Raw genomic sequence first — 23,509 nt, 5'->3', positions numbered from 1 at the left:
AAATTACAAATGCATATATTATTTGATTCAGCAATATGATGGATGTAATACAGCGTTGCTTATTAGCAAAAATAAAAAACTAGAAAAAACTGAAACATACATCAATAGGGGACTAAATTATGATATATCCTACAGTGAAATGCTATGTGACCATAAAGAATAAGTAACATGGCAGCTCTCTGATCACTGATATGGAATAATTTCCAACATCTACTATTAGTTTGTGGAGTTCTTTTTAAGTACAGTTTATACAGTCAGTGTGTTTAGCATTTGTGGCTTTTTTTGGGTGGGGGGGGTAGTGGTTATAGAGACAGGGTCTCACTCTATCATCCAGGCTGGAGAGAGGTAGCACAATCATAGCTCACTGCAGCCTCAAACTCTCAGGCTCAAGCAACCCTCCTGCTTCAGCCTCCAAAGTAGCTAGGACTATAGGCCAAAGACACCACGCCTGCCTAATTTTTAAAAACTTTTTCATAGGTACTCGATAAATGTTGAAATAATTTGGTTTCTTAGGATGGAATATATAGGAGAGAATTATAAAGGCATGAGAATGTAGATGGTAAGAGCTATAAATTCAAAACATGACACTGTGAATTTACAGCAGGCCCTCTGCATCTGTGGATTCTGGATTCAACCAATTACAGATAGAAAATATTCAGAAAAAAAAAAAAAAAAATCTCAGTAGGCTAGTCCAAATGCAGTTGCGTTCACAACTAGTTGATCAGAACCAGTAAGAGATTTCTTTGTTCCTTCTCCACTTCCAGTTCCTCACTTGACTAGCCTGAAAAAAAACAAACCAAAACCAAAACACAACAATTTTTTAAAAGTACAAAAAAACTCAATACTATGTAACAACTATTTACACAGCGTTTACCTTGCATGAGATATTATAAGTAATCTAGAGATGATTTAAAGTATACAGGAAGATGTTGCATGGGTTACATGCATACTATGCCATTTTATATCAGGGACTTGAGCATCTGCAGTTTTTTTCATTTTTTTTTTTTTTTGAGACAAAATCTCGCTCTGTCACCCAGGCTGGAGTGCAGTGGCGCCATCTCGGCACACTGCAAGCTCTGCCTCCAGGGTTTACACCATTCTCCTGCCTCAGCCTCCCGAGTAGCTGGGACTACAGGCGCCCACCACCATGCCCGGCTAATTTTTTGTATTTTTAGTAGACACGGGGTTTCACGGTGTTAGCCAGGATGGTCTCGATCTTCTGACCTCGTGATCCACCCGCCTCCGCCTCCCAGAGTGCTGGGATTATAGGCGTGAGCCACCGCGCCCGACCAGCAGATTTTTTTTATCTGTGGTGGTGGGGGATTAGGGTGGTGGCTGTTCCTGGAATGAATCCCCTGAGGGTACTGAAGGATGATAAACTGTATTTTAGTAAAGCTTGATTAGAATGGGAGGACCTTGTTACATAATAGTTAGTTCTAGGGCAAAGAAAAGGAGGTAATAGGAAAGAAAGAATGGAAGTGAAGATTTTGAGTTAGAATTACAGTTATAGCTACTAATTTTGGTGGGTTTCAAATACAAATTCTGCCTGAAATTAGCATGTTAAAGTTTAATGCTTTTTAATGACTTGCACCTTCTTAAGGAATTAAATAGAGCTTACTATTTGAAAGTGCACTCTTGTTTGCAGAAGAGGAAGTTGATACATGCACAGGAGAGGGAAGCTGGTTTTTCCCAGTATGAACAACAGTAGCTTTAGGGCAGTGAATGAAGTGGGTGGAAAAGAGCAGAGTATGCCAAAGAAATTGGGAAGAAAGAACTGATGGATCTAGATGGCCAATTAGAAATGGGGGTGGGAATATGGGAAGTTTGAAAGGCAAAGATGTCTCAAAAGTTTTGAAACAGGGTGTCTGGGAAACGAAAACATGGTGTACCCAGCCCAGGAGATCAAGCCTGTGTCCAAATCTTGATTTTGCTACTTATTAACAATGTGAACATGGGTAAATCCCTTTACTTAGGGTCTCAGTTTTATTATCTGAAAAATAAGGAAGATGGCATAGATCAGTGCTTCTTAAACTTAAAATGTCAGTATGAATTACCTAGGGAATCTTGTTGAAGTACATATTCTGATGGACTAGGTCTGTGGTGGGGGACCTGAGATTCTCAGCATTTTCAATACAAGTGATGCAGAGTAGCAAAGGCTTAGATGACCTTCAGGGTCCTTGCCAGTTCTGCGGTATTATACTTCTATTTGTTGAAGGGGTTTTTTTTTTTGACAGAGTGAGACTCTGTCTCCAAGCTGGAGTGCAGTGACATGATCTAGGCTTACTGCAACCTCCCCCTCCCGGGTTCAAGCGATTCTCCTGCCTGAGCCTCCCAGGTAGCTGGGACTATAGGCACGTACCACCACGCCCAGTTAATTTTTTGTATATATATATTTTAAGTAGAGATAGGGTTTCACCATGTTGGCCAGGATGGTCTCGATCTCCTGACCTTATGATCTGCCTGCCTCGGCCTCTCAAAGTGCTGGGATTACAGGCGTGAGCCACCACACCCAGCCTATTTGTTAAATGTTTATCCTTCAGAGATCTGTTATACTTTTGTGACTTATAATTACCTCTATTTAGAGAGATGAATTCTAAATCTGTGGCTCTTTACTTCAAACTAGAATGGCCTAAATACATCATCTTCCACTAATAACCACATCCCTCTCTTGACATCTCTATTTTTGTAATACTTTATTGTTTAAATATATGTTATAAAGTACTTCATAATTTTTTAGAGAGCTTTTATATCCATTATTTCATTTGATCAATACAGTAACCCACAGAAGTAGGCAGGTGGAAATACCTCAATTTTATGGAAGGGGAAACAGGCTCAGAAACAGTAAGTGGCTTGCTCACTAATGAGTGGTAGAGTGGAGCTGAAGCTCTAACTTGAGTTCTTCCCACTGTGTCATATTGCTTCTGGAAATTGTCATCCGCATACCTGTGTTTAAAGGTTGGTTGCCATCTCTCTGTTTTTTTTGAAATGTAAACTTAAGCTGGTCCAAAGGTAATGAGTTTTCTCAATTGAGTGCTCACCGTCAGTTACAGATCAAACTTGCTCTACTCTTTCCCCCTTCTCACTACTACACTTGACTAGTCTTAAAAAATAAGAAGTAAAAAGTATATTCAATGTTATTTTTAAAAATATAGTAGATAATGTATTCATATGGTTCACAATTCAAAAGGCACAGAATATAAGAGGATACAGTGAAGTCTCCATACTACTGTGTGCCCCAAATACCCATTTCCTTCCCCCTGGGGCAACCAGTGTTATCAGTTATAGTTTATGGCTCTCCGATAATTACATAATTATATTCTTTTTTTCCCTACCAAACACAAATGAGGTCGGGCATGGTGGCTCACATAATCCCAGCAATTTGAGAGGCTGAGGAGGGAAGACATCTTGAGGCTAGGAGTTCAAGACCAGCCTGGGCAACTTAGTGAGACCCTTTGCCACAAAAAGTATTTTGGGGTTTTTTTTCATTGTTGTTGTTGTTTCTGAGACGGAGTCTCACTGTGTTGCCCAGGCTGGAGTGCAGTGGCATGATCTCAGCTCACTGCAACCTCCGCCTCCCAGGTTCAAGCTATTCTCCTGCCTCAGCCTCTTGAGTAACTGGGACTACAGGTGCATGCCACCACGCCCGGATAATTTTTTGTATTTTTAGTAGAGACGGGGTTTCACCATGTTAGCCAGGACAGTCTCGATCTCCTGACCTCATGATCCACCTACCTCAGCATCCCAAAGTGCTGGGATAGCAGGTGTGAGCCACCATGCCCCGCTCCATGCATCGTCTTAAAGTGTCTCCCTATAGACTATTAGTTGCAAGGGCATGCATGTACACACACACAAAGAATTAGAGTAGAGAAATCAGACAATACCTTGACCTGGTGACAAAATTAACATTACCAATGAGGGACAAATGAACATCCAGAAGTGATACTTTATGAAGGACATATTACCACCCATGCAATATTCCAACTGAAAATGTGTAATCTGAAACTAATCATGAGGAAACATCAGATAAACAGAAAATGAGGAATGTTCTATTTTTTTTTTTAAGGGAGCAGGGTCTGTATTATGACAGTGACATTTAAAAAAAAAAAAGACAAAGAAAAGCCATGGAAATGTTCTACATTAGATAAACAACAGTTAAATGTAATACCTACCCTACACTATATCCTGAACTGGAGGAGGAAAATTTCTATAAAGGACATTATAGAACCAACCGATGAACTTCAGATCAAAGTATCAATGTTAAATTTACTGATGTTGGTTACTGTTGGGAACAGGCCCCCCAAAATCTGGCCATTAACTTGGCCCCAAAACTGGCCATAAACAAAATCTCTGTAGCACTGTGACATATTCGTGATTGCCATCGACGCCCACACTGGAAGGTTGTAGGTTTACTGGAATGAAGGCAACACCTGGCCCACCCAGGGCAGAAAACCACTTAAAGGCATTCTTAAATCACAAACAATAGCATGAGCGATCTGTGCCTTAAGGACATGCTCCTGCTGCAGATAACTAGCCAGAGCCCACCCCTTTGTTTCCCGTAAGGACTACTGTTAATCTATAATCTACAGAAACAATGCTTAACACTGGCTTGCTGTTAATAAATACATGGGTAAATCTCTGTTCCAGGCTCTCAGCTCTGAAGGCTGTGAGACCCCTGATTTCCGACTCCACACTTCTATATTTGTGTGTGTGTGTGTGTGTCTTTAATTCCTCTAGCGCCTCTGGGTTAGGGACTCCCCGACTGAGCTAGTCTCTGCAGAAAACTATGCTGTGGATATGAAAGAGAATATCCCTATTCCGGGAAATACATACTCAAGTATTTAAGGGTAAAGGGTCATGATGTATGTAACAACTTCAAATGATTCACATAAAATTATGTATCTTTATCTACACATATTCAGAGAGAAAGAGCAAGCTTGCAAATGAAGCAAAATGGGCCATTATTATGCCCATTTTACCTGAGTCTCCCCAAGGCATGCAGAGATAAGTAACTTCCAGATGGCCTAACTTAGTTTAGGCACATAGGAAATGGCTGGACCAGGATTTGAACACAAAATGTTAACAGACAAATCTGAGTAACAAGTATACGGGTGTTCTGAAAAACAGAAATTTATAAAATAAAATGTTTTCGTTTTGCCATTTTTCCATAAGCTTGAAATTCTTTCCAAATAAAAATAAATAAAGACTGTTCTCCTCTACCTATAGGATAATGTCCAAATTCCAAATTCTAAAGCATGGCATACATGGCCCTTTACAATCTAACTCCGAACTATTAGTACAACTTCTCTGTGACACTACAGTATAAGAAATGTATGTCTTCAGCCCTGGTTTCTAGCACATAGCTCCTAAAACCCTTGGTATAGGGGGACAGAAGCATCTTTTGTTATAATGTAATAATTGGTAGTTTCCAGTTCCTGACACAAGACCTTCTAAGATCCTTGGAATCTCTGGAGTTATAACAGTGCCTTTTGCATGCTAATAAGATAACTGGTGGCTGGGAGTCCCTCAGAGAGCTTCAGGGCAGAAACACTGAGGCTTGATTAGAGGGTTAGAACTTTTAGCTCATCCCCCCCCCTCCCACCTCCAGGGAGGGGAGAGAGGCTGGAGATTGTGTTAATCACCAACAGCCAATGATATAATCAATCATGGCTAAGTAATAGCACCTCCCTGAAACCCTAAACAGAGCTTGGAGAGCTTCTGAAATGGTGGACACATCTAAGTGCTAGGAGGCTGGTGCACCCAGAGAGGGCATGAAAGCGCCACGTCCCTTGCCCTATTTATCTCTTCCATTGGCTGTACCCAGGTTGTATCCTTTATCATAAACCTATAATAATACATGAAATGTTTTCTTGAGTTCTGTGAGCCATTCTAGCAAATTACCACAAGGAGAAGGTCACGGTAACCTTCAGTTTATAGTTGATAGCTGAGAAGTACAGGAGGCCTGCGACTGGGACTTGCAACTGACATCTGTGGGAGCAGCCTTGTGGGACTGGGCCCTTAACTTGTAGGTCATAACTCCTGGTAAATAGCATCAGAATTGAACTCAACGCAAGGATGCACAGCTGGTGTAAAAGAATTGGTTGATGTTGGGGGGAAAACCCAACATATTTGTCGTCAGAAGTGCTATAAGTAGAACAGTACAGACTGTCCTAGGTACAGATGGTCCCTGACTTAGGACGGGTTTGACTTAATGATGCTTTTACTTTATGATGGTGTGAAAGTAATATGCATTCAGTACAAATCGTACATGGAGTGCCCATACAGCCATCCTGTTTTTCACCTTCAGGTCAGCATTCAATAAATTACATGAGTAAATTACATGAGATATTCGATACTTTTTTAAAAATCAGCTTTGTGTTAGACGATTTTGCCCAACTATAGGCTAATGGAAAGTGTCTGAGAACATAGGCTAGGCTAAGCTACGGTGTTTGAGAGGTTAGGTGTATCAATGCACTTTCAACTTAGCAATATTTTCAATTAACAGTGGGTTCATCAGGACATAACCCCATCGTAAGTCAAAAGGCATTTGTACTCTCCAACTCCTTGTTTCCACTGCCCACCTCTAAGCTCCTTAAACTCTAGCCTCAATTATCTGCCATTCTTTTTATACCTTCTTTTTTGCTCAAGCTGGTCCCTCTGCCAGCATGCATTTCCCATCTTTCCCATCTCAGTACTTCTTTCGAACCATCTCTTATATTGCACTAAAATAGCCTAGTGACGTATTTGTCTTACCCACTAGATTTGAATTTTTTTTTTTTTTTTTTGACAGAGTTTCGCTCTTTTTGCCCAGGCTGGAGTGCAATGGTGCAATCTTGGCTCACTGTAACCTCCGCCTCCCAGGCTCAAGTGATTCTCCTGCCTCAGCCTCCCCAAGTAGCTGGGATTATAGGCAACGCCCGGCTAATTTAGAGACGGGGTTTCACCATGTGGACCAGGATGGTCTTGTGATCTGTCCGCGTCGGCCTCCCACAGTGCTGGGATTACAGGTGTGAGCCACAACTCCCGGCCACCCACTAGATTATGAGTCCCTCTAGGGCAAGGACACATTTATCCTGTATCTTCAGTGCCTGACAAATGGGAATAGCAATGACAGTAGCAACATTTTTTGAACACTTACTGTAAACCAAGCACCTTTTTAGGGAAATTTATATGCATTTAATCCTCTAAACAACCCTACAAGGTAGGCTATTATTATGCCCATTTTACCTGAGTCTCCCTGAGGCACACAGAGACTAAATAACTTCCAGATTGCCTAATTTAGTTTAGGCACATAGGAAATGGCTGGACCAGGATTTGAACACAAGCAATCAGGCTCCAGTGTCCATATTCTTAACCACTGTTGAGATACATCGTAGAAACTCAAAAAATAACTGTTGGATTAATGATGGTATAGAACAGAGTTGAACACAATATTTGTAGAATGAAAGTATTCAAGACAAAAGCATTTGGCGATTGAGGAAATGGAGGCACACAGAGGTTAAAAATGTGCACAGAGCTACAGATAACCTAGTCTTCTCACTGTATAAAGCTTAAGAACATGAGGACTAGAACAAAGCGCTTTTTCCAAACTTACCTTAGTTATACCCAGGACCAGCCTTACAACAAGTCTTCTTATGACACCGTATTAAAGAATACTTACGGCTGGGCATGGTGGCTCACGCCTATAATCCCAGCACTTTGTGAGGCCGAGGCGGGTGGATCACGAGGTCAGGAGATCGAGACCACAGGGCTAACATGGTGAAACCCAGTCTCTACTAAAAATACAAAAAAAAAATCAGCTGGGCATGGTGGCATGCACCTGTAGTCCCAGCTACTCGGGAGGCTGAGGCAGGAGAATCGCTTGAACCCAAGAGGCAGAGGTTGCAGTGAGCCGAGATTGCACCACTGCACTCCAGCCTGGCCGAAAGCGAGACTCTGTCTCAAAAAAAAAAAAAAAAAATAGGAATACTTACTTGCTATAAGAAGCCTCAAAACCATATTCAAAGATATTCTGGCATTCCAAGAATAACAGAAGTTGGAGAAGGAAGTACACTAGAGTATAATGCAGTATCTGATACACAGAAGGAATTTAATACCAATTAATTGGCCAGGCACAGTGGCTCACACCTGTAATCCCAACACTTTGGAAGGACGAGGGGGGCAGATCACTTGAGGTTAGGAGCTGGAGACCAACCTGGTAAACATGGCAAAACCACATCTCTAATAAAAATACAAAACTTAGCCAGGTGTGGTGGCACGCACCTGTAGTCCCAGCTACGTGAGAGGCCGAGGCACAAGAATCGCTTAAACCCAGGAGGTGGAGGCTGCAGTGAGCCGAGATTGTGCCACTGCACTCCAGCCTGGGCAACAGAGTGAGACTTTGTCTCAAAAAAATAAAAGGAAAAAGACGACAAATATTTCATGGCAAATGAAAATTAATAATTTCAGTATCCTTAAAGTTTTACTGGAATACAGCCACACTCATTTGTTTACATATAGTATAAGGCTGTTTCTGTACTACAGCAACCAGTTGAGTACTTGCTACTAAGACTCTAGGAGGCCTGGTGAGACAGAAACATGTTCACTATCTGGTCCTTCACAGAAAAGCTTGCTAACCACCTTGTCACTCATGCACCAGAAAGTAAGGTCCATAAAGGCAGTGTCTCTGTCTTGCTTGCTGTTTTATTTCCAGCACCTAGACAGTCTCTGGCATTTACAAGCATTCACATTTATGTAACATTAAATAAGTGAGGAATTACTCACATGAACTTTAAGAAGCCAAACAAAATGGGTCACAGTTAAGAAAGTCTTCCATATTACACTGATCTTTACAGGACACCTTAATGAAGAATGTCATTGAGAAAAGTGGTATTGCTTTCATTCGTTAAAATGTTAATGTCTGGGTATCCATGAGAAGCAGCTTTCTAATTTTTTAGTAGTTTTTGGGTAGTTGTATAATATCAAAAATGCACTGGTTTGCAATTAAGAAATTCTGCAATTCAGCAGGGTACAGTCACACACATCTGTAGTCCCAGCTACTGCAGAGGCTAAGGCAGAGGGATCCATTTAAAACCCAGGAGTTCAAGGTTGTAGTACATTACCTGTGAATAGCCACTACACTTCAGCCTGACCTTGGGCAATATAATGAGACCCAGTGTCCCAAAAAAAGAAACCAAAAAGAAATTCTGCAACTCTACAGCATCCTCATCTAATAACCAGACTGGCTGGGTATAATGGCTCACACCTGTAACCCCAACATTTTGGGAGGCCAAGGTGGGCAGATTGCTTGAGCTCAGGAGTTTGAGACCAGCCTGGGCAACATGGCAAAACCCCATCTCTACCAGAAAAACTACAAAAATTAGCCAGGCATGGTGGCACGCGCCTATAGTCCCAGCAGCAAAACCCTGTCTCTACCAAAAAAATATATATATACGTGTGTGTGTGTGTGTATTTATTATTTATTTTTACATGTGTGTGTGTGTATATATACATATACATATATATATATATAAAAATTAGCCAGACATGGTGGTGCACCCCTGTAGTCTCGGCTACTCAGGAGGCTAAGGTGGGAGGATCACCTAAGCCCAGGGAGGGCAAGATTGCGGGTGAACCATGATTGCACCACTGCATTCCAGCCTGGGCAACCTTGTCTCCAAAAATTAATTAATCATCATCATCATCATTATCACCATCATCAGAGTGGTGTCTTTTTTTTTTTTTTTTTTTTTAGAGATGGGGGTCTCACTATATTGCCTAGGCTGGAATCAAACTCCTGGCCTCAAGCAATCCTCCCACCTCAGCCTCCCAGGTAGGCTAGTATTACAGGAGCATAGCATGGCACCCAATTTATACTGATGTTTTTGATAGAAGTGTATGACTATCACCAGTCAACCAATCACTCCAGAGTACCTGGGCAGCTACTCTTTATTTTTATATTTATATTAAACACACTCCATGTAGAATAAACTCCAATAAGTCAATGCATGAAAACAAGTCTGAAATATCTACTATATATATAATTCTATAATGGTACCAATTCTATCCTGTAATGAGTATAGTCCTGCAAATTATCCTAGACCTGCAACGAGCACCCCACAGCCTACCTGCCAACCTCGCTTCATAATCTATTTTCAGAATAAAAAACCAGAAAGCTTTCTTCATGTTGTTGCTTCTCATGTATACTGAGACATTAACATTTTAGTGGATGAAAGCAATACTGATTTTCTTGAGGACAGTCTTATTTTCATCAAAAGGAGACAATGCTAAAACAAAAAAGTTTTTCAAAATCCTAAGCAAGATTATTTTTATTTTGTATTTTTTAAGAGTTGTTTTCTGGATTAGCTCTCAAACAAAAGAATGACTGGAATTGAGGAAGGAAATAGTTCGTATTCCCTGAAAGACGTAAGTAGGTTGGCAGACACAAGACGTACAGTTCCAAATCCTGTGTCTAACAATTCAAACAAGGCACTTTAAAAGTATCTATTGAATAAATGGCTATCTCTTAGTTTTTCCTATCCTGCACTCAGAATTAGTTTTTTATTGGTTTGTTTGTTTTTGAGACAGAGTTTTGCTTTTGTTGCCCAGGCTGGAGTACAGTGGCGTGATCTCGGCTCACTGCAACCTCCGCCTCCTGGGTTCAAGCGATTCTCCTGCCTGAGCCTCCTGAGTAGCTGGGATTACAGGCACCTGCCACCACGTCTAGCTAATTTTTTATATTTTTAGTAGAGATGGGGTTTCACCATGTTGCGCGGGCTGGTGTCGAACTCCTAATCTCAGGTGATCCACCTGCCTCAGTCTCCCAAAGTGCTAGGATTATGGCATGAACCACCGCACCCAGCCCAGAATTAGTTTTAACATGGGCTAATATGAACACATGAATTACTTGGATTCACTGCTAAACCCTTAATCACAAAAGGTACACTCATGTTAAAGAGTATAAAATTTTTCCTGGAGAAAAAAAAAAAAAACAGATCATAAGCCTGATTCTCAGGTTTACTTTTATGATCTATTAAGTCTGATTCTCACTTTTACTTTTATGTCATCTTGTTTTTCTTTCCCAGGAGTTTACTGACAAAAGCCAAAGGTTGCTGCTAGTTTCAGCTTCTTGGTATACCTCATTATTTTCAAAAATGTCTGACTGCCTCTTTTGGGCATTATAAAAACCACAGTAGGGACAAATGCCAGCTATTTCAATGGACCAACAAAGTGAGACTCCAAATGGTAAGTTTTGATGCTCAACTTCAGCATTATCATTCTCAGCCTCTTAATCAATAAGCACACTATACTGGAGTTTTCACAAAGAATGGATAAGTAAAATGCCTAATGACATTACTACTACATAGGGTCTACAGCAGTCAACACCAAATATTACACAGAATAAAACCCTTGCCATCAAAAAACCCACATCACCAGAAGTTTACTCTTTCAGAAACTTAAAGAGGCAGAGAACAGAAGTTAAGTAGAGTATTCAAAAAAAAAAGATAGGCATGGTAAGTACCCAGGGACAAAACAGAAGACTGATCATTTAAGCTCCAGAGGGACATTCCAAAGTTTCACTCTAATTCACACCATAAAAGGGAAGTGGAGGGTAGACTCTGAGTGCTCTGCCCTTAAAGAGAACGTTAAAATACAGCCTCTCCCCCATTTCAATTCTAGCCTAAAATCCCCAAAGTTGTGAGGCTAAAGTGCCAAAGCATCGAGTGAAGTTTAAGAAACAAGTTCTTGGCCAGGAGCAGTGGCTCACGCCTGTAATCCCAGCACTTTGGGAGGCAGAGGCGGGCAGATCATGAGATCAGGAGTTTGAGACCAGCCTGGCCAACATGGTAAAACCCCATCTCTACTAAAGACACAAAAAATTAGCTGGGAGTGGTGGTGGGCACCTGTAATCCCAGCTACTCTGGAGGCTGAGGAAGGAGAATCACTTGAACCCGGGAGAGGGAGGTTGCAGTGAGCCAAGATTGCGCCACTGCACTCCAGCCTGGCCACAGAGCCAGACTCCGCCTTAAAAGAAAAAAAGAGGCCGGGCGCGGTGGCTCAAGCCTGTAATCCCAGCACTTTGGGAGGCCGAGACGGGCGGATCACGAGGTCAGGAGATCTAGACCATCCTGGCTAACACAGTGAAACCCCGTCTCTACTAAAAAATACAAAAAACTAGCCGGGCGAGGTGGTGGGCACCTGTAGTCCCAGCAACTCGGGAGGCTGAGGCAGGAGAATGGCGTGAACCCGGGAGGCGGAGCTTGCAGTGAGCCGAGATCCGGCCACTGCACTCCAGCCTGGGCGACAGAGCAAGACTCCGTCTCAAAAAAAAAAAAAAAAGAAAAAAAGAAAAGAAAAGAAAAAGAAACAAGTTCTTGGCCAGGCCCGATGGCTCACACCTGTAATCCCAGCACTTTGGGAGGCCAAAGTGGGTGGATCACCTAAGGTCAGGAGTTTCAGACCAGCCTGGCCAACGTGGTGAAACCCCATCTCTACTAAAATTACAAAAATCAGCCGAGCGTGCTGGCAGGCACCTGTAATCCCAACTACTAAGGAGGCTGAGGCAGGAGAATCGCTTGAACCCAGGAGGCGGAGGTTGCAGTGAGCCGAGATCACACCACCCACTGCACTCCAGCCTGGGTGACAAGAGCAAAATTCCATCTCAAAAAAAAAAAAAGAAACAACTTATCAACACACCCAGCCAAGAACAGTGGAACTGTTCACAAGACCCAGGTTCTGTTTATTTCTCCACCACAAGCAGGAACAAGACACAACACAGATCTGTTAAACTAATACTCTTCACTAAATACTTCAGGGCAAGAATAAACAGATAGAACAAGTCTGTGGCCAGGCAAATAGTTTCACCTTGGAGGGTTTCAGGTTTTGCATCTGTAAAATTCCATGATTCAAAATCCATGTTTCCATCTTAAAATAAGAGGGAAAACAAGGTTATGTGATACTAAATCAAGAAGGTGTACTATGAATTGTAAAATTCCAATGTCAAGTTTCCATTCTGCGTGTACTCCTCACCTTTATAATCTAAGGAGGCAACTGCTAAAATATCGTACAAGGCATTGAAAAAATTTAACAATATAAGACATTACTGGCCAGGCACGGTGGCTCACGCCTGCAATCCCAGCACTTTGGGAGGCCGAGACAGGTGGATCACCTGCGGTCAGGAGTTTGAGACCAGCCTGGCCAATGTGGCGAAACCCATCTCTACTATAAATACAAAAATTAGCCAGGCGGGGTGGCGGAGGCCTGTAATCCCAGCTACTCGGGAGGCTGAGGCAGGAGAATTACTTGAACCTGGGAGGCAGAGGTTGCAGTGAGCTGAGATCGTGCCATTGCACTCCATCCTGGGCGACAACAGGGAAACTCCGTCTCAAAAAAAAAAAAAGAAAGACATTACTTATGTCATTAAACCTAAAACAAAGCATAAACCTAAAATGTTTCAACCTCTCTCTTCAGAAAGATGTCTTTAATTTTTCTAAAACACTTTTAGTTTGTAGCTGTACACATTCCAGTATGTTAAAAATGACAAATTTCTTTTTCTCCCCAGCAGTAACATGTCTGACAGGTAAAAATACACAGCTGATCAAAAATACACATTTAGAAACTATGAAAATCTAATTTTTTTTCATTCTACCATACATTTCACTTCAGGCCCAACTTATTAGTTTCAATTCTGCTTGTGCTCTATTTCTAGTCAGTTTCACTTCTGAATTTTCTACCACAAAGAATTGTGATCCTGTAGAGACATTTTAAGGTAAACACTAAATAAACATAGCTTTTCCTTTCAAAAAAAAAAAACTCATTTTCACAGGAAAAAGAGAAACAAACAAAAAACAGAAATTCCTAATAGCATTTTGTCACATAAAAAATAATGATTTCAAGATGCTGATATCTTAAGTTTCTGAGGCTTCCTCATATCATTTTATTTACAAGAGCCAAAGCAGCACAAAAATTGCCATCATTTTACTTTGTAGATACTGAACTATATATTACATTTTTTCTTCGAGTTACAGGGGGCTTAGTAAATATTTGCAGAAGGAATGAATGTACACAGCATGGTAGTGCACTGCGTGAGGCACACGTTTCTGATAAGATGAACGGCCTTGCCAATAAAACTGATTTTTTTAATATTAGAAAGATGATTAAATTAGATTTACAAAAGTAGGGTATCCAAATAAACATAAACATACAAGGGGAAAATATTTATCCTGTACAGCAAAATCAAGCTTTAGATCTCCTTTTCTGCTTCTATCATTTTTTTTTTTTTTGGTATTGGTTTCAATACCATTGAATCCAATCTTTCCTTGTTTTCTTTAGGCTATAAAGTTTTCAAGGAAAAGACTCATAAACAAAAAAATTGTACAAGAGTTCCTACTAAATCATTAGCACAGTGTTAGGCACAAGTGCTGTAGGAAATAAAACATAAAGCCCGATGGTACCAAACTCTGAGGTAATTAAAACTTTTCACTAGAACCCTGCAAAGAATGGGTGTCTAGGGCAAACAGGAAACACCTAGATTGTAGACCCTTTGTTGACATTCTGTGTGACTTTAAAGTTACCTGCCCAGCGCAGTGGCTCATGCCTGTAATCCCAACACTTTAGGAGGCCAGGACAGGAGGACTGCTTCAAGCCAGGAGTTAGAGACCAGCCTGGACAATATAGCAAGACTCTGTCTCTACAAAAATTAAAATTAAAAAATGAACCAGGCATGGTGGTGTGCACCTGTGGTCCCAGCTACTTGGGAGGCTGAGGCACATAACTTGAGTCCAGGAGTTAGAGGCTGCAGTGAGTCACGATTTAATCTCCCATACAGAAAAATTCCAAATAATTTATGTAGATACACTACCCTCAAGAAGGGGGAGCACAGATCTCACTCAAGTGTGGACTACACATAGTGACTTCCTTCCGAACACTACAGTATAGAGGGAAGGGGAGGAAGAGTAACCTTACAGCAGAGAAACCTGACAAACACTACCTGTGGCCCTTTAATTTATAACAATAAATGTATACTTTGGTCTTTGTACACAGTTCCTGGTGCAGAGCTCTTAAAACCTCTGTCATTCCCTGGGTGCCACAGGGGTGCTAGAAAATCTCTACTTTTAATATTTGGTCTTTGACCCCAGTTCCAGACACAACGCCTAGTACCTCAGCATTTCCTAGGTGAGAGGAACATCCTTTGTTCTAATGAGACAACTCTTGGTGGGCTCCTAGAAGGAGGATGGTCACCAGAAAGACCAAGCTATGATCAGAAGCTTGGAACTTTCAGCCCCACTCCCCATCCTCCAGGAAGGAGAGAGGGGCAAGACTGACTTAATAATTGATCATGACTACACGATGAAGCCTCCATAAAAATCACAGAACTACAGGTTTTGGAGAGTTTCTGGGTTGCTGAACATGTGGAGGGTGGAGCTGCCATGAGAGGGCATGAAAGCTCAGGGACATTTCCCCCATACTGTTCCCTATGCATATCTTCCATCTGGCTGTTCATCCATATCCTGTGTAATATTGTTTATTTAAACAAAAAAAACAGTAAGTGCAAGCAAAGTGCTTTCTTGAGTTCCGGTTGCTGCTCTAGTAAATGACTGAGCCTGAGGAGGTGAACATAGGAACCCCCAATTTATAGCCAGTTGGTCAGAAGTTCCAGAGACCCAGACTTACGACTGGCATGTGAAGTAGGGGACAGTTTTATGAGACTGAGCCTTTAACTTGTGGAATATGATACTAACTCTAAGGAGATTGTGGCAGAATTGAATTGAATCATAGGACACCATCACTCGAGAATCGCTTGGTGTGTGGGGAAAAACCCCACACATCTAAACCCCCAAATCTAATATATAGATTATATATAATCTAATATATATGTTGAGGGTATAATAGTGTAATAAGAGAAAACAGCTAGTTTGCTTTTCCTAACATATGCTACCACAGCTGGTGATAAAAGTTAGTATCAACAGTGATAAATCAGCCAGGAATGGTGGCTCACACCTGTAATACCAGCACTTTGGGAGGCCAAGGTGGGTGGATCACCTGAGGTCAGGAGTTCAAGACCAGCCTGGCCAACATGGTGAAACCCTGGCGTGGTGGTGGGCACCTGTAATCACAGCTATTCAGGAGGCTGAGGCAGAAGAATCGCTTGAACCTGAGAGGTGGAGGTTGCAGTGAGCTGAGATCACGCCATTGCACTCCAGCCTGGGCAACAAGAGTGAAACTCCATCTCAAAAACAAACAAAAAAACAAAACAAACAAGCAAAAAAAACAGTGATAAATCATGTTAATAATATGTACATAATGTATGATGAAAATAGCACTTTACCTCTTGAGTCTTGCTCCCAAAACACCACCACCCTAGCAATCATAAGAAAAAACAGCAGACTAATTCCAATAGAGTGGCTTCCTACAAAACACCTGACCAATACTCAAAACCGTCAAGGTCATCAAAAACAAGGAAAGTCTGAGGAACTGCCACAACTAAGAGGAGGCAAGAGACAGAACAACTAAATACAATGTGGTATTCCAGACAGGATCCTGGCACAGAAGGAGGACATCAGGTAAAAACTAAGGGTTGGCTGGGCATGGTGGCTCATGCTATAATCTCAACACTGCTTTGGGTGGCCAAGGAAGGAGGATCTCTTGAGCCCATGAGTTTGAGACCAGAGTGAGATTCATTTCTACAAAAAATTTTCAAATTAGCTGGGCGTGGAGGCACATGCCATTGTAGTCTCAGCTACTTGCGGGGGTGCTGAGGTGGGAGGATCACTTGACCCCAGGAGGTCAAGGCTGCAGTGAGCCATGATCATGCCACTGCACTTTAGCCTGGGCAACAGAGTGAGTCCCTGTCTCAAAACAAACAAGCAAACAAAAAAACGACCCATCAAGAGATGACTGAATAAACAAAATGTAGTGTATACATACAACAGAATACCATCCACCTTAAAAGGCATGAGATTCTAACATACCCTACAACACGGATGAACCTTGAAAACATTGCAAAGTGAAATAAGCCAAACATAAAAGGACAAATAATGTATGATGCCACTTATATGAGGTACCCAGAATAGTCAAATTCATAGAGACAGAAAGTAGAACAGAATTTACCAGGGGCTGGTAGGAGGCGAGAATGGGGAGTTGTTTTCTGTTTGGGATGACGTAAACATTCTGGAAATATACAGTGATGATGGTTGTATAACATTAAGTGGGTTTTTTTTTTTTTTTTTTTGAGACGGAGTCTTGCTCTGTCGCCCAGGCTGGAGTGCAGTGGCCAGATCTCAGTTCACTGCAAGCTCCGCCTCTCGGGTTTACGCCATTCTCCTGCCTCAGCCTCCCGAGTAGCTGGGACTACAGGCGCCCGCCACCTCGCCCGGCTAGTTTATTGTATTTTTTAGTAGAGACGGGGTTTCACCGTGTTAGCCAGGATGGTCTAGATCTCCTGACCTCGTGATCCGCCCGTCTCGGCCTCCCAAAGTGCTGGGATTACAGGCTTGAGCCGCCGCGCCCAGCCAACATTAAGTGTGTTTTTAATGCCACTATATTGTATACTTAAAAAATATTTAAACATCAAATTTTATGTTGTATATATAATTAATCACATTTAATCACAGTCTTCCAGGCTAGAGTACAGTGGTGCAATCAGGGCTCACTGCAGCCTTGACCTCCCAGGCTCAAGGGATCTTCCTGCCTCACCCTCCCAAAGTGCTCACCAGGCATGGCCACAGTTGTTTAGAACTAAGAAAATCTAAATAAACTATGGATTTTTTTAGTCAATAATATACCAATATTGGTTCATTAACTCTAACAAATGTACCATATGTCAAGGCAGATATTAAGAATAAGTGAGGCCGGGTGCGGTGGCTCACACCTGTAATCCCAGCACTTTGGGAGGCCAAGGCGGGCGGATCACCTGAGGTCTGGAGTTCAAGACCAGCCTGGCCAACATGGCAAAACCTCATCTCTACTAAAAACACAAAAATCAGCCAGGCACAGTGGCTCATGCCTGTAATCCCAGCTACTCAGGAGGCAGAGGCAGGAGAATCGCTTGAACCTGAAAGGTAGAGGTTGCGGTGAGCGGAGATCACACTACTACACTCCAGCCTGGGTGACAGAGCGAGACTCTGTCTCAGAAAAAAATAAATAAAACAAAATAAACCAGAATAAGTGCATAAGTGAAACTAGGTGTAGAGTATATAGGAACTTTCTGTACTATCTTCTCAATTTTTCTATAAATATAAAACTTTTCTGGCTGGGCATAGTGGCTCACAACTATAATCCCACACTTTGGGAGGCCACGGCAGAAGGATTTCTTGAGGCCAGGAGTTTGAGACTAGCCTGGGCAACACAGCAAGACCCCATCTCTATGAAAAAATTTTAAAAATGAACTGGGCATGGTGGCAACATGCCTGTAGTCCTAGATACTAGGGAGGCTGAGGCAAGAGAATCACCTGATCTCAGGAGGTTGAGGCCTCAGGGAGCCAATGATCTATCACATCATTGTACTCCAGACTGAGCAACAGAGCAAGATCTTGTCTCTAAAAAAAATAAAAATAAAAAAATAGAAATAATTTTTTTTTAGATAGAGTTTCACTCTCGTCGCCCAGGTTGGAGTGCAATGGCGCCATCTCAGCTCACTGCAACCTCTGCCTCCCAAGTTCAAGCAATTCTCCTGCCTTAGCCACCTGAATAGCTGGGATTACAGGTACCTGCCACCACACCTGGCGAATTTTTCTATTTTTAATAGAGACAGGGTTTCATTATATTGGCCAGGTTGGTCTCAAACTCCTGACCTCAAGTGATCATCCTGCCTCGGCCTCATAAAGTGCTGGTATTACAGGCATGAGCCACCACGCTTGGTCAAAAATAGAAACAAAACTTTCTAAAAAATAGTTTGTTTTGTGCCAGGCACGGTGGTTCACACTTGTAGTCCCAGCACTTTGGGACACCAAGGCAGGCAGATCACCTGAGGCCAGGAGTTCAAGACCAGCCTGCCAACATGGTGAAACCCTATCTCTATTAAAAATACAAAAATTAGCTGGGCATGGTGGCACGGCCTGTGGTCCCAGCTACGCAGAAGGCTGAGGTGGGAGGATCGCTTGAACCCAGGAGGGGCAGGTTGCAGTGAGAGGAGATCGCACCACTGCATTCCAGCTTGGGTGACCAGAGTAAAACTATCTCAAAAATCAAAAACAAACAAACAAACAAAGTGTTTTAAAAAAAAAAAAAAAAAAAAGTGTGACTAGTTCTTGCTCAAATTACAGTAAAGTAGGATCACACAGAAGCAAAAGGAGACAAAATTAAGTAATAGTCCCATCTGACACTGTCAAGGGGCTGATACGGACTATAGTTAGTACTCATACATGGAAAAGTTCAGGTGTTTGCAGTGTTAACTTTTTAAATATTACAGCCACTTCTAGAATCAACAGGACTTAATGAAGATTGGAATAAATGAGTCGATAATAATAAGGATACTATTCTCTATCCTAAAATGAAAATACACCTTAGAAAGGTGGTTCTCAACTAGGGGTAGTTTTGCTCCCTAAGAAACATTTGGCCATGTCTGAACTCATTTTTGATTGTCAGGACTGGGGAGGTCCTGCTGATATCTTGGGATGTGGCTAAACATGTAACATCCATCTTCATTCCAAAATGTCAACAGTCCCAAGGTTAACAAACCCCATCTTAGAAGAAGGCTGGAGCCACTGAACCTATGCTTTGAGATAACTTTATCATAGAAATCTTAAACCAATAGGGCTTATTTGTTTAGAAATATTGATACCTGCCAGGCACAGTGGCTCACATTTGTAATTCCAGCACTTTGGGAGGCTGAGGCAGGAGGATCACAAGGTCAGGAGTTCGAGACCAGCCTGGCCAACACACTGAAACCCCGTCTCTACTAAAAATACAAAAATTAGCTGGGTGTGGTGGCAGACGCTTGTAATCTCAGGTACTTGGGAGGCTGAGGCAGGTGAATCACTTGAACCCAGGAGGCAGAGGTTGCAATCAGCGGAGATCATACCACTGCACTCCAGCCTGGGCAACAGAGCTAGACTCCGTCTCAAAAAAAAAAAAAAAAAAAAAAAAGATACCTTGCTAACTAGTATGGGATGTATTAAAATATATGGTTTTGAAAGTATTATTTAAAGGAAAGTTAATAATTGACATTCCAATTTATCTAAACCTTTGAAATTTTGTAAAAGCAAAAAAAGACAACAAATGCATGCTAAAAAAAAAAAAAAAAAAAAATTTGACATACACAGATACTCCATGACTCTAACAATACTGAGTAAAAGAAACCAGACACCAAAAAATACAGTTTGCACAACTCCATTTATACAAAGCTCAAGAACAGGCAAAAACTGATCTTTTACATTAGAAATCAGAAAAGTGGTTCCTTTAGAGAAAAAGGAAAAGTAGAGATGGGAGAGAACATAAGGAGGACCTCCAGGATATCAATAATTTTGGAGGTTTTTTTTTTTTTTTTTTTTTTTTAAAGACAGAATCTCACTCTGTCACCCAGGCTGGAGTGCAGTGGCACAATCTCGGCTCACTGCAACCTGAGCCTCCCAGGTTCAAGCGATTCTCCTGCTTCAGCCTCCCAAGTAGCTGGGATTACAAATGTGCACCACCACATCTGGCTATTTTTTTTATTTTATTTTATTTTTGTATTTTTAGTAGAGACAGGGTTTCGCCAAGTTGGCCAGGCTGTTCTCAAACCTCTGGCCTCAAGTGATCCCCCCACCTCAGCCTCCCAAAGTGCTAGGATTACAGGCATGAGCCACTGCACCCAGCCAAAATTTTGTATTTCTTAATCTGGGTAGTGCTTACATAACTGTTCCCTTGGTGACAATTCATCAACTGAATACTAATAATCTGTGCACTTAACTATATACAGATAAAACTTCAACAAAATTGTATTGATACTATTTATACACTAAAAACCTGAGCCTTTTGACCCCAAAAGCTAAATTAATGTCAACTGCAAAAGTAAAAGTGCTTTGTTATATAGGCTGCCTTCCAAGAATTCAAGGATGACACCCCCAGAAAGCTGTAAATAGCATACTCGGCACTCATATAGCATTCAGCTGTACACTTAAGCCACTATATATCCCTCGGCACCAATCCAAAAATTTGACAAACACAAATGAGGCTGAAATTATTCCATCAACAGTTTGTTTGCATTAGTTTTCCCAGTGTTAAACTGTGAACTGTTATCAGAGAACAGGCTCCATGAAGTAAATGATGCTTTCTCTTTCCTAATCCCACATGCTCTCGAAGCTCCCCCAAACTAAATCCTTCTTGGCCCCTGACCTCCTTAGGACTTCTCCAGACTGTTTCTAAGGGTGCTCCCTATTCCCTCTCCCAGTATCCACCCTCACACTCTACCTCCTACACGTACAAAAACTCACATTAATGCTCACTCCAGAGACGTGTCTCCCTAGCCAGACTTCTACCCTCTTCCAGTATCTCACAATACAATCCAAACTCCCACTACCCTCAAACTCCTACTATTCAGAAATTCCCTGCCAACAGCATCACAAAACCAGGGCACATGGTATCTTTTCAACCCTCTTTGGTAGTAGGTAGTAGTCACGCAAAAAGCCGTTGCTACTGTAAGCTCTTCTGTCTGCCTATTCAATGGCAACCACAGTGGTTATTATCTCCAACTCTTCTCTTCCCTTTAGCCCCCGCCTCCTCTACTGCATTCAAATCCCTTTCACTTTTCAACCACTCTCTCCCCCACAACCTCTCCCTTCCTCTTTGTGAATCCTTCCTAAGTCCCACTGGCAGCTGATGAAAAGTTGGAGGGGTGTATGAAGGAACTCACTCTATCCTGTGTAAAGGTGGTTGAGGAAGGCTGCCGAAGTCTCAAGAACGTGCATGGCTGCAGAGGCAGACACTGGATTCTGCAACCCAGTCCCACCACTTACCAACTGGAAGGCTCTGGACAAGCCCGTTTCTTCAACTGCCAAATGGGAGTAATAAAATCAGCTATCTCACAGAGTTGTGAAAATTCAGTGAACTAATGGCCACTGAGCCCTCTGCACAAATCCAACACGGTAAGTTCTCAATAAATGATAGTTTCTCCTAGATCCTCTTCTTGGAAGCAGGAATAAAGGGAGAGGGTGAAAGGTACTTTCTTTAGGTCTCTTTAATGCTAAGACTCCTGCAAAATCTCCCCTACGGGGACAGAAGGAAGGCAACCGATATTAGGAGGGAAGTACTCTACAGATATGTGAGTAAAACAAAGAGTTTTGTCAGACCTCCAAAGTCAGTGCTTCCCCCTTCTTAACTCCCTACAAGGCAGAGCCAAGAGGTCCTCAAAGCCCTTCTTAAAGGATGAACACATGAATATATACATCAAATCCTCCTTCCACAGAGACTCACTGGAGCGAATGAAGAAGGAAAGAGTCCTCCTAATTATTAAGATGCGTTCCTTGAGACTCGGAGAATTAGGAAGGAAACCCCCAAGTCTCAAATACATTTCTCTAAAGAGGCCGAATACTTAATAATCAAGGGAGATTAAAGCAAATGGTAGACACCCTAAAGTCTCCTCCAGGGCTCTTGCACGAAGAGTACAAACTGGTTTCTCCGTAAGCGGGGACGGCCAGGTGGGGAAAGAAAGAAAAAGTGCTTTCGCTGTGGCCCGTGGGACACAGGGGCTTCCCCGGGTCCCTGCCGGGGGGAACGAGGGAGATGGTCTACGCGGGGGAATCCCGGCTCCTTGCGTTGGGGGAGGTGGCCTCGGGCCGGGGCCCCAGGGACTTTCGCTGGCTGGCTGCTTGTCCCCTCACAAGCCCATCTCCTGTAACCGGATTCTCCTAGGACTCCGGGATCTCCCGGAGGTTCGGCCATCACTGGACCCCTCCCCGTACAAGATCTCCTGACAGTCTTCCTTAGTCCCGCGAGCCCTCCGGGTCCCTGCTCTGGGTGTCCCGGCTCGTGGGGTCAGCCCGAAGCCAGCAGGCTCTCCACGCGGGCCTGCCCGGGTCCCTCCCGAGCGCTGCGACCCGCGCGGGCTTACCTGCTGAGACGGCAACTCCACATGCAGGGCCCGCGCGGCAGAACCTGGAGGCAGCGCGGCGGCCGGGCCCGGGGGTGGCGGGGGGACCTGGCCCCCGACCGACGCGGAGGCGCTCATCTGGATCCAGGAGCCGCCAAGCGGCGAGGCGGCCGCTCCTCCGGCATCCGCCGCTGCCTCCTAGCCACGACCTGCCAAGCTCCTGCAGCCTAGAAACCCGCCACCCGACAAGCAGGACTGTTCCGTCCGCACAGTGGCCGCCGCCGCTGCCGCCGCTGGCTAAGGAAGAGCCATATTACCGCAGTGCAACCCCGCCACCCGCCGAGATCCGGCGTGCTCATTGGCTTAGCCCTCAATGGGCGGGACACAACGGCAGAAAAGGGGCGTGCTATTGGGTAGAAGGTCTGTCCATCGCTGGCCGTACTGAACTTGGGGGCGGAGGGACTCGAGGATGGCCTCAATTGCGTCTGTCAAGCCGGAATGAAACCTGGGGCGTTGCTTCTTTTTTTC

The 23,509-nt window shown here is 42.9% G+C and overlaps 1 protein-coding gene across 3 annotated transcripts in view; it reads right to left on the bottom strand.

The window, feature by feature from the left end:
* The window catches only part of UVRAG (UV radiation resistance associated), a 318,236-nt gene extending 294,937 nt beyond the window's left edge, over positions 1–23,299 (bottom strand). For 2 of the 3 annotated variants that reach the window (XM_038005456.2, XM_038005455.2), the window contains exon 1: positions 23,003–23,291. In XM_038005456.2, the coding sequence (XP_037861384.2) occupies positions 23,003–23,119 (117 nt within the window). In that variant the 5' untranslated portion in view covers positions 23,120–23,291. Of the gene's footprint in view, positions 1–23,002 lie in introns of all 3 variants that reach the window. The other variant, XM_008020188.3, reaches the window with a different exon arrangement.
* Positions 23,300–23,509: the final 210 nt, after the last annotated feature.

The sequence above is a fragment of the Chlorocebus sabaeus genome, chromosome 1 (assembly GCF_047675955.1).
Source record: "Chlorocebus sabaeus isolate Y175 chromosome 1, mChlSab1.0.hap1, whole genome shotgun sequence".
Taxonomy (NCBI): domain Eukaryota; kingdom Metazoa; phylum Chordata; class Mammalia; order Primates; family Cercopithecidae; genus Chlorocebus; species Chlorocebus sabaeus.
The sequence above is the reverse complement of the archived record's forward strand: the minus strand, read 5'-3'. Positions and strand labels throughout refer to the sequence as shown.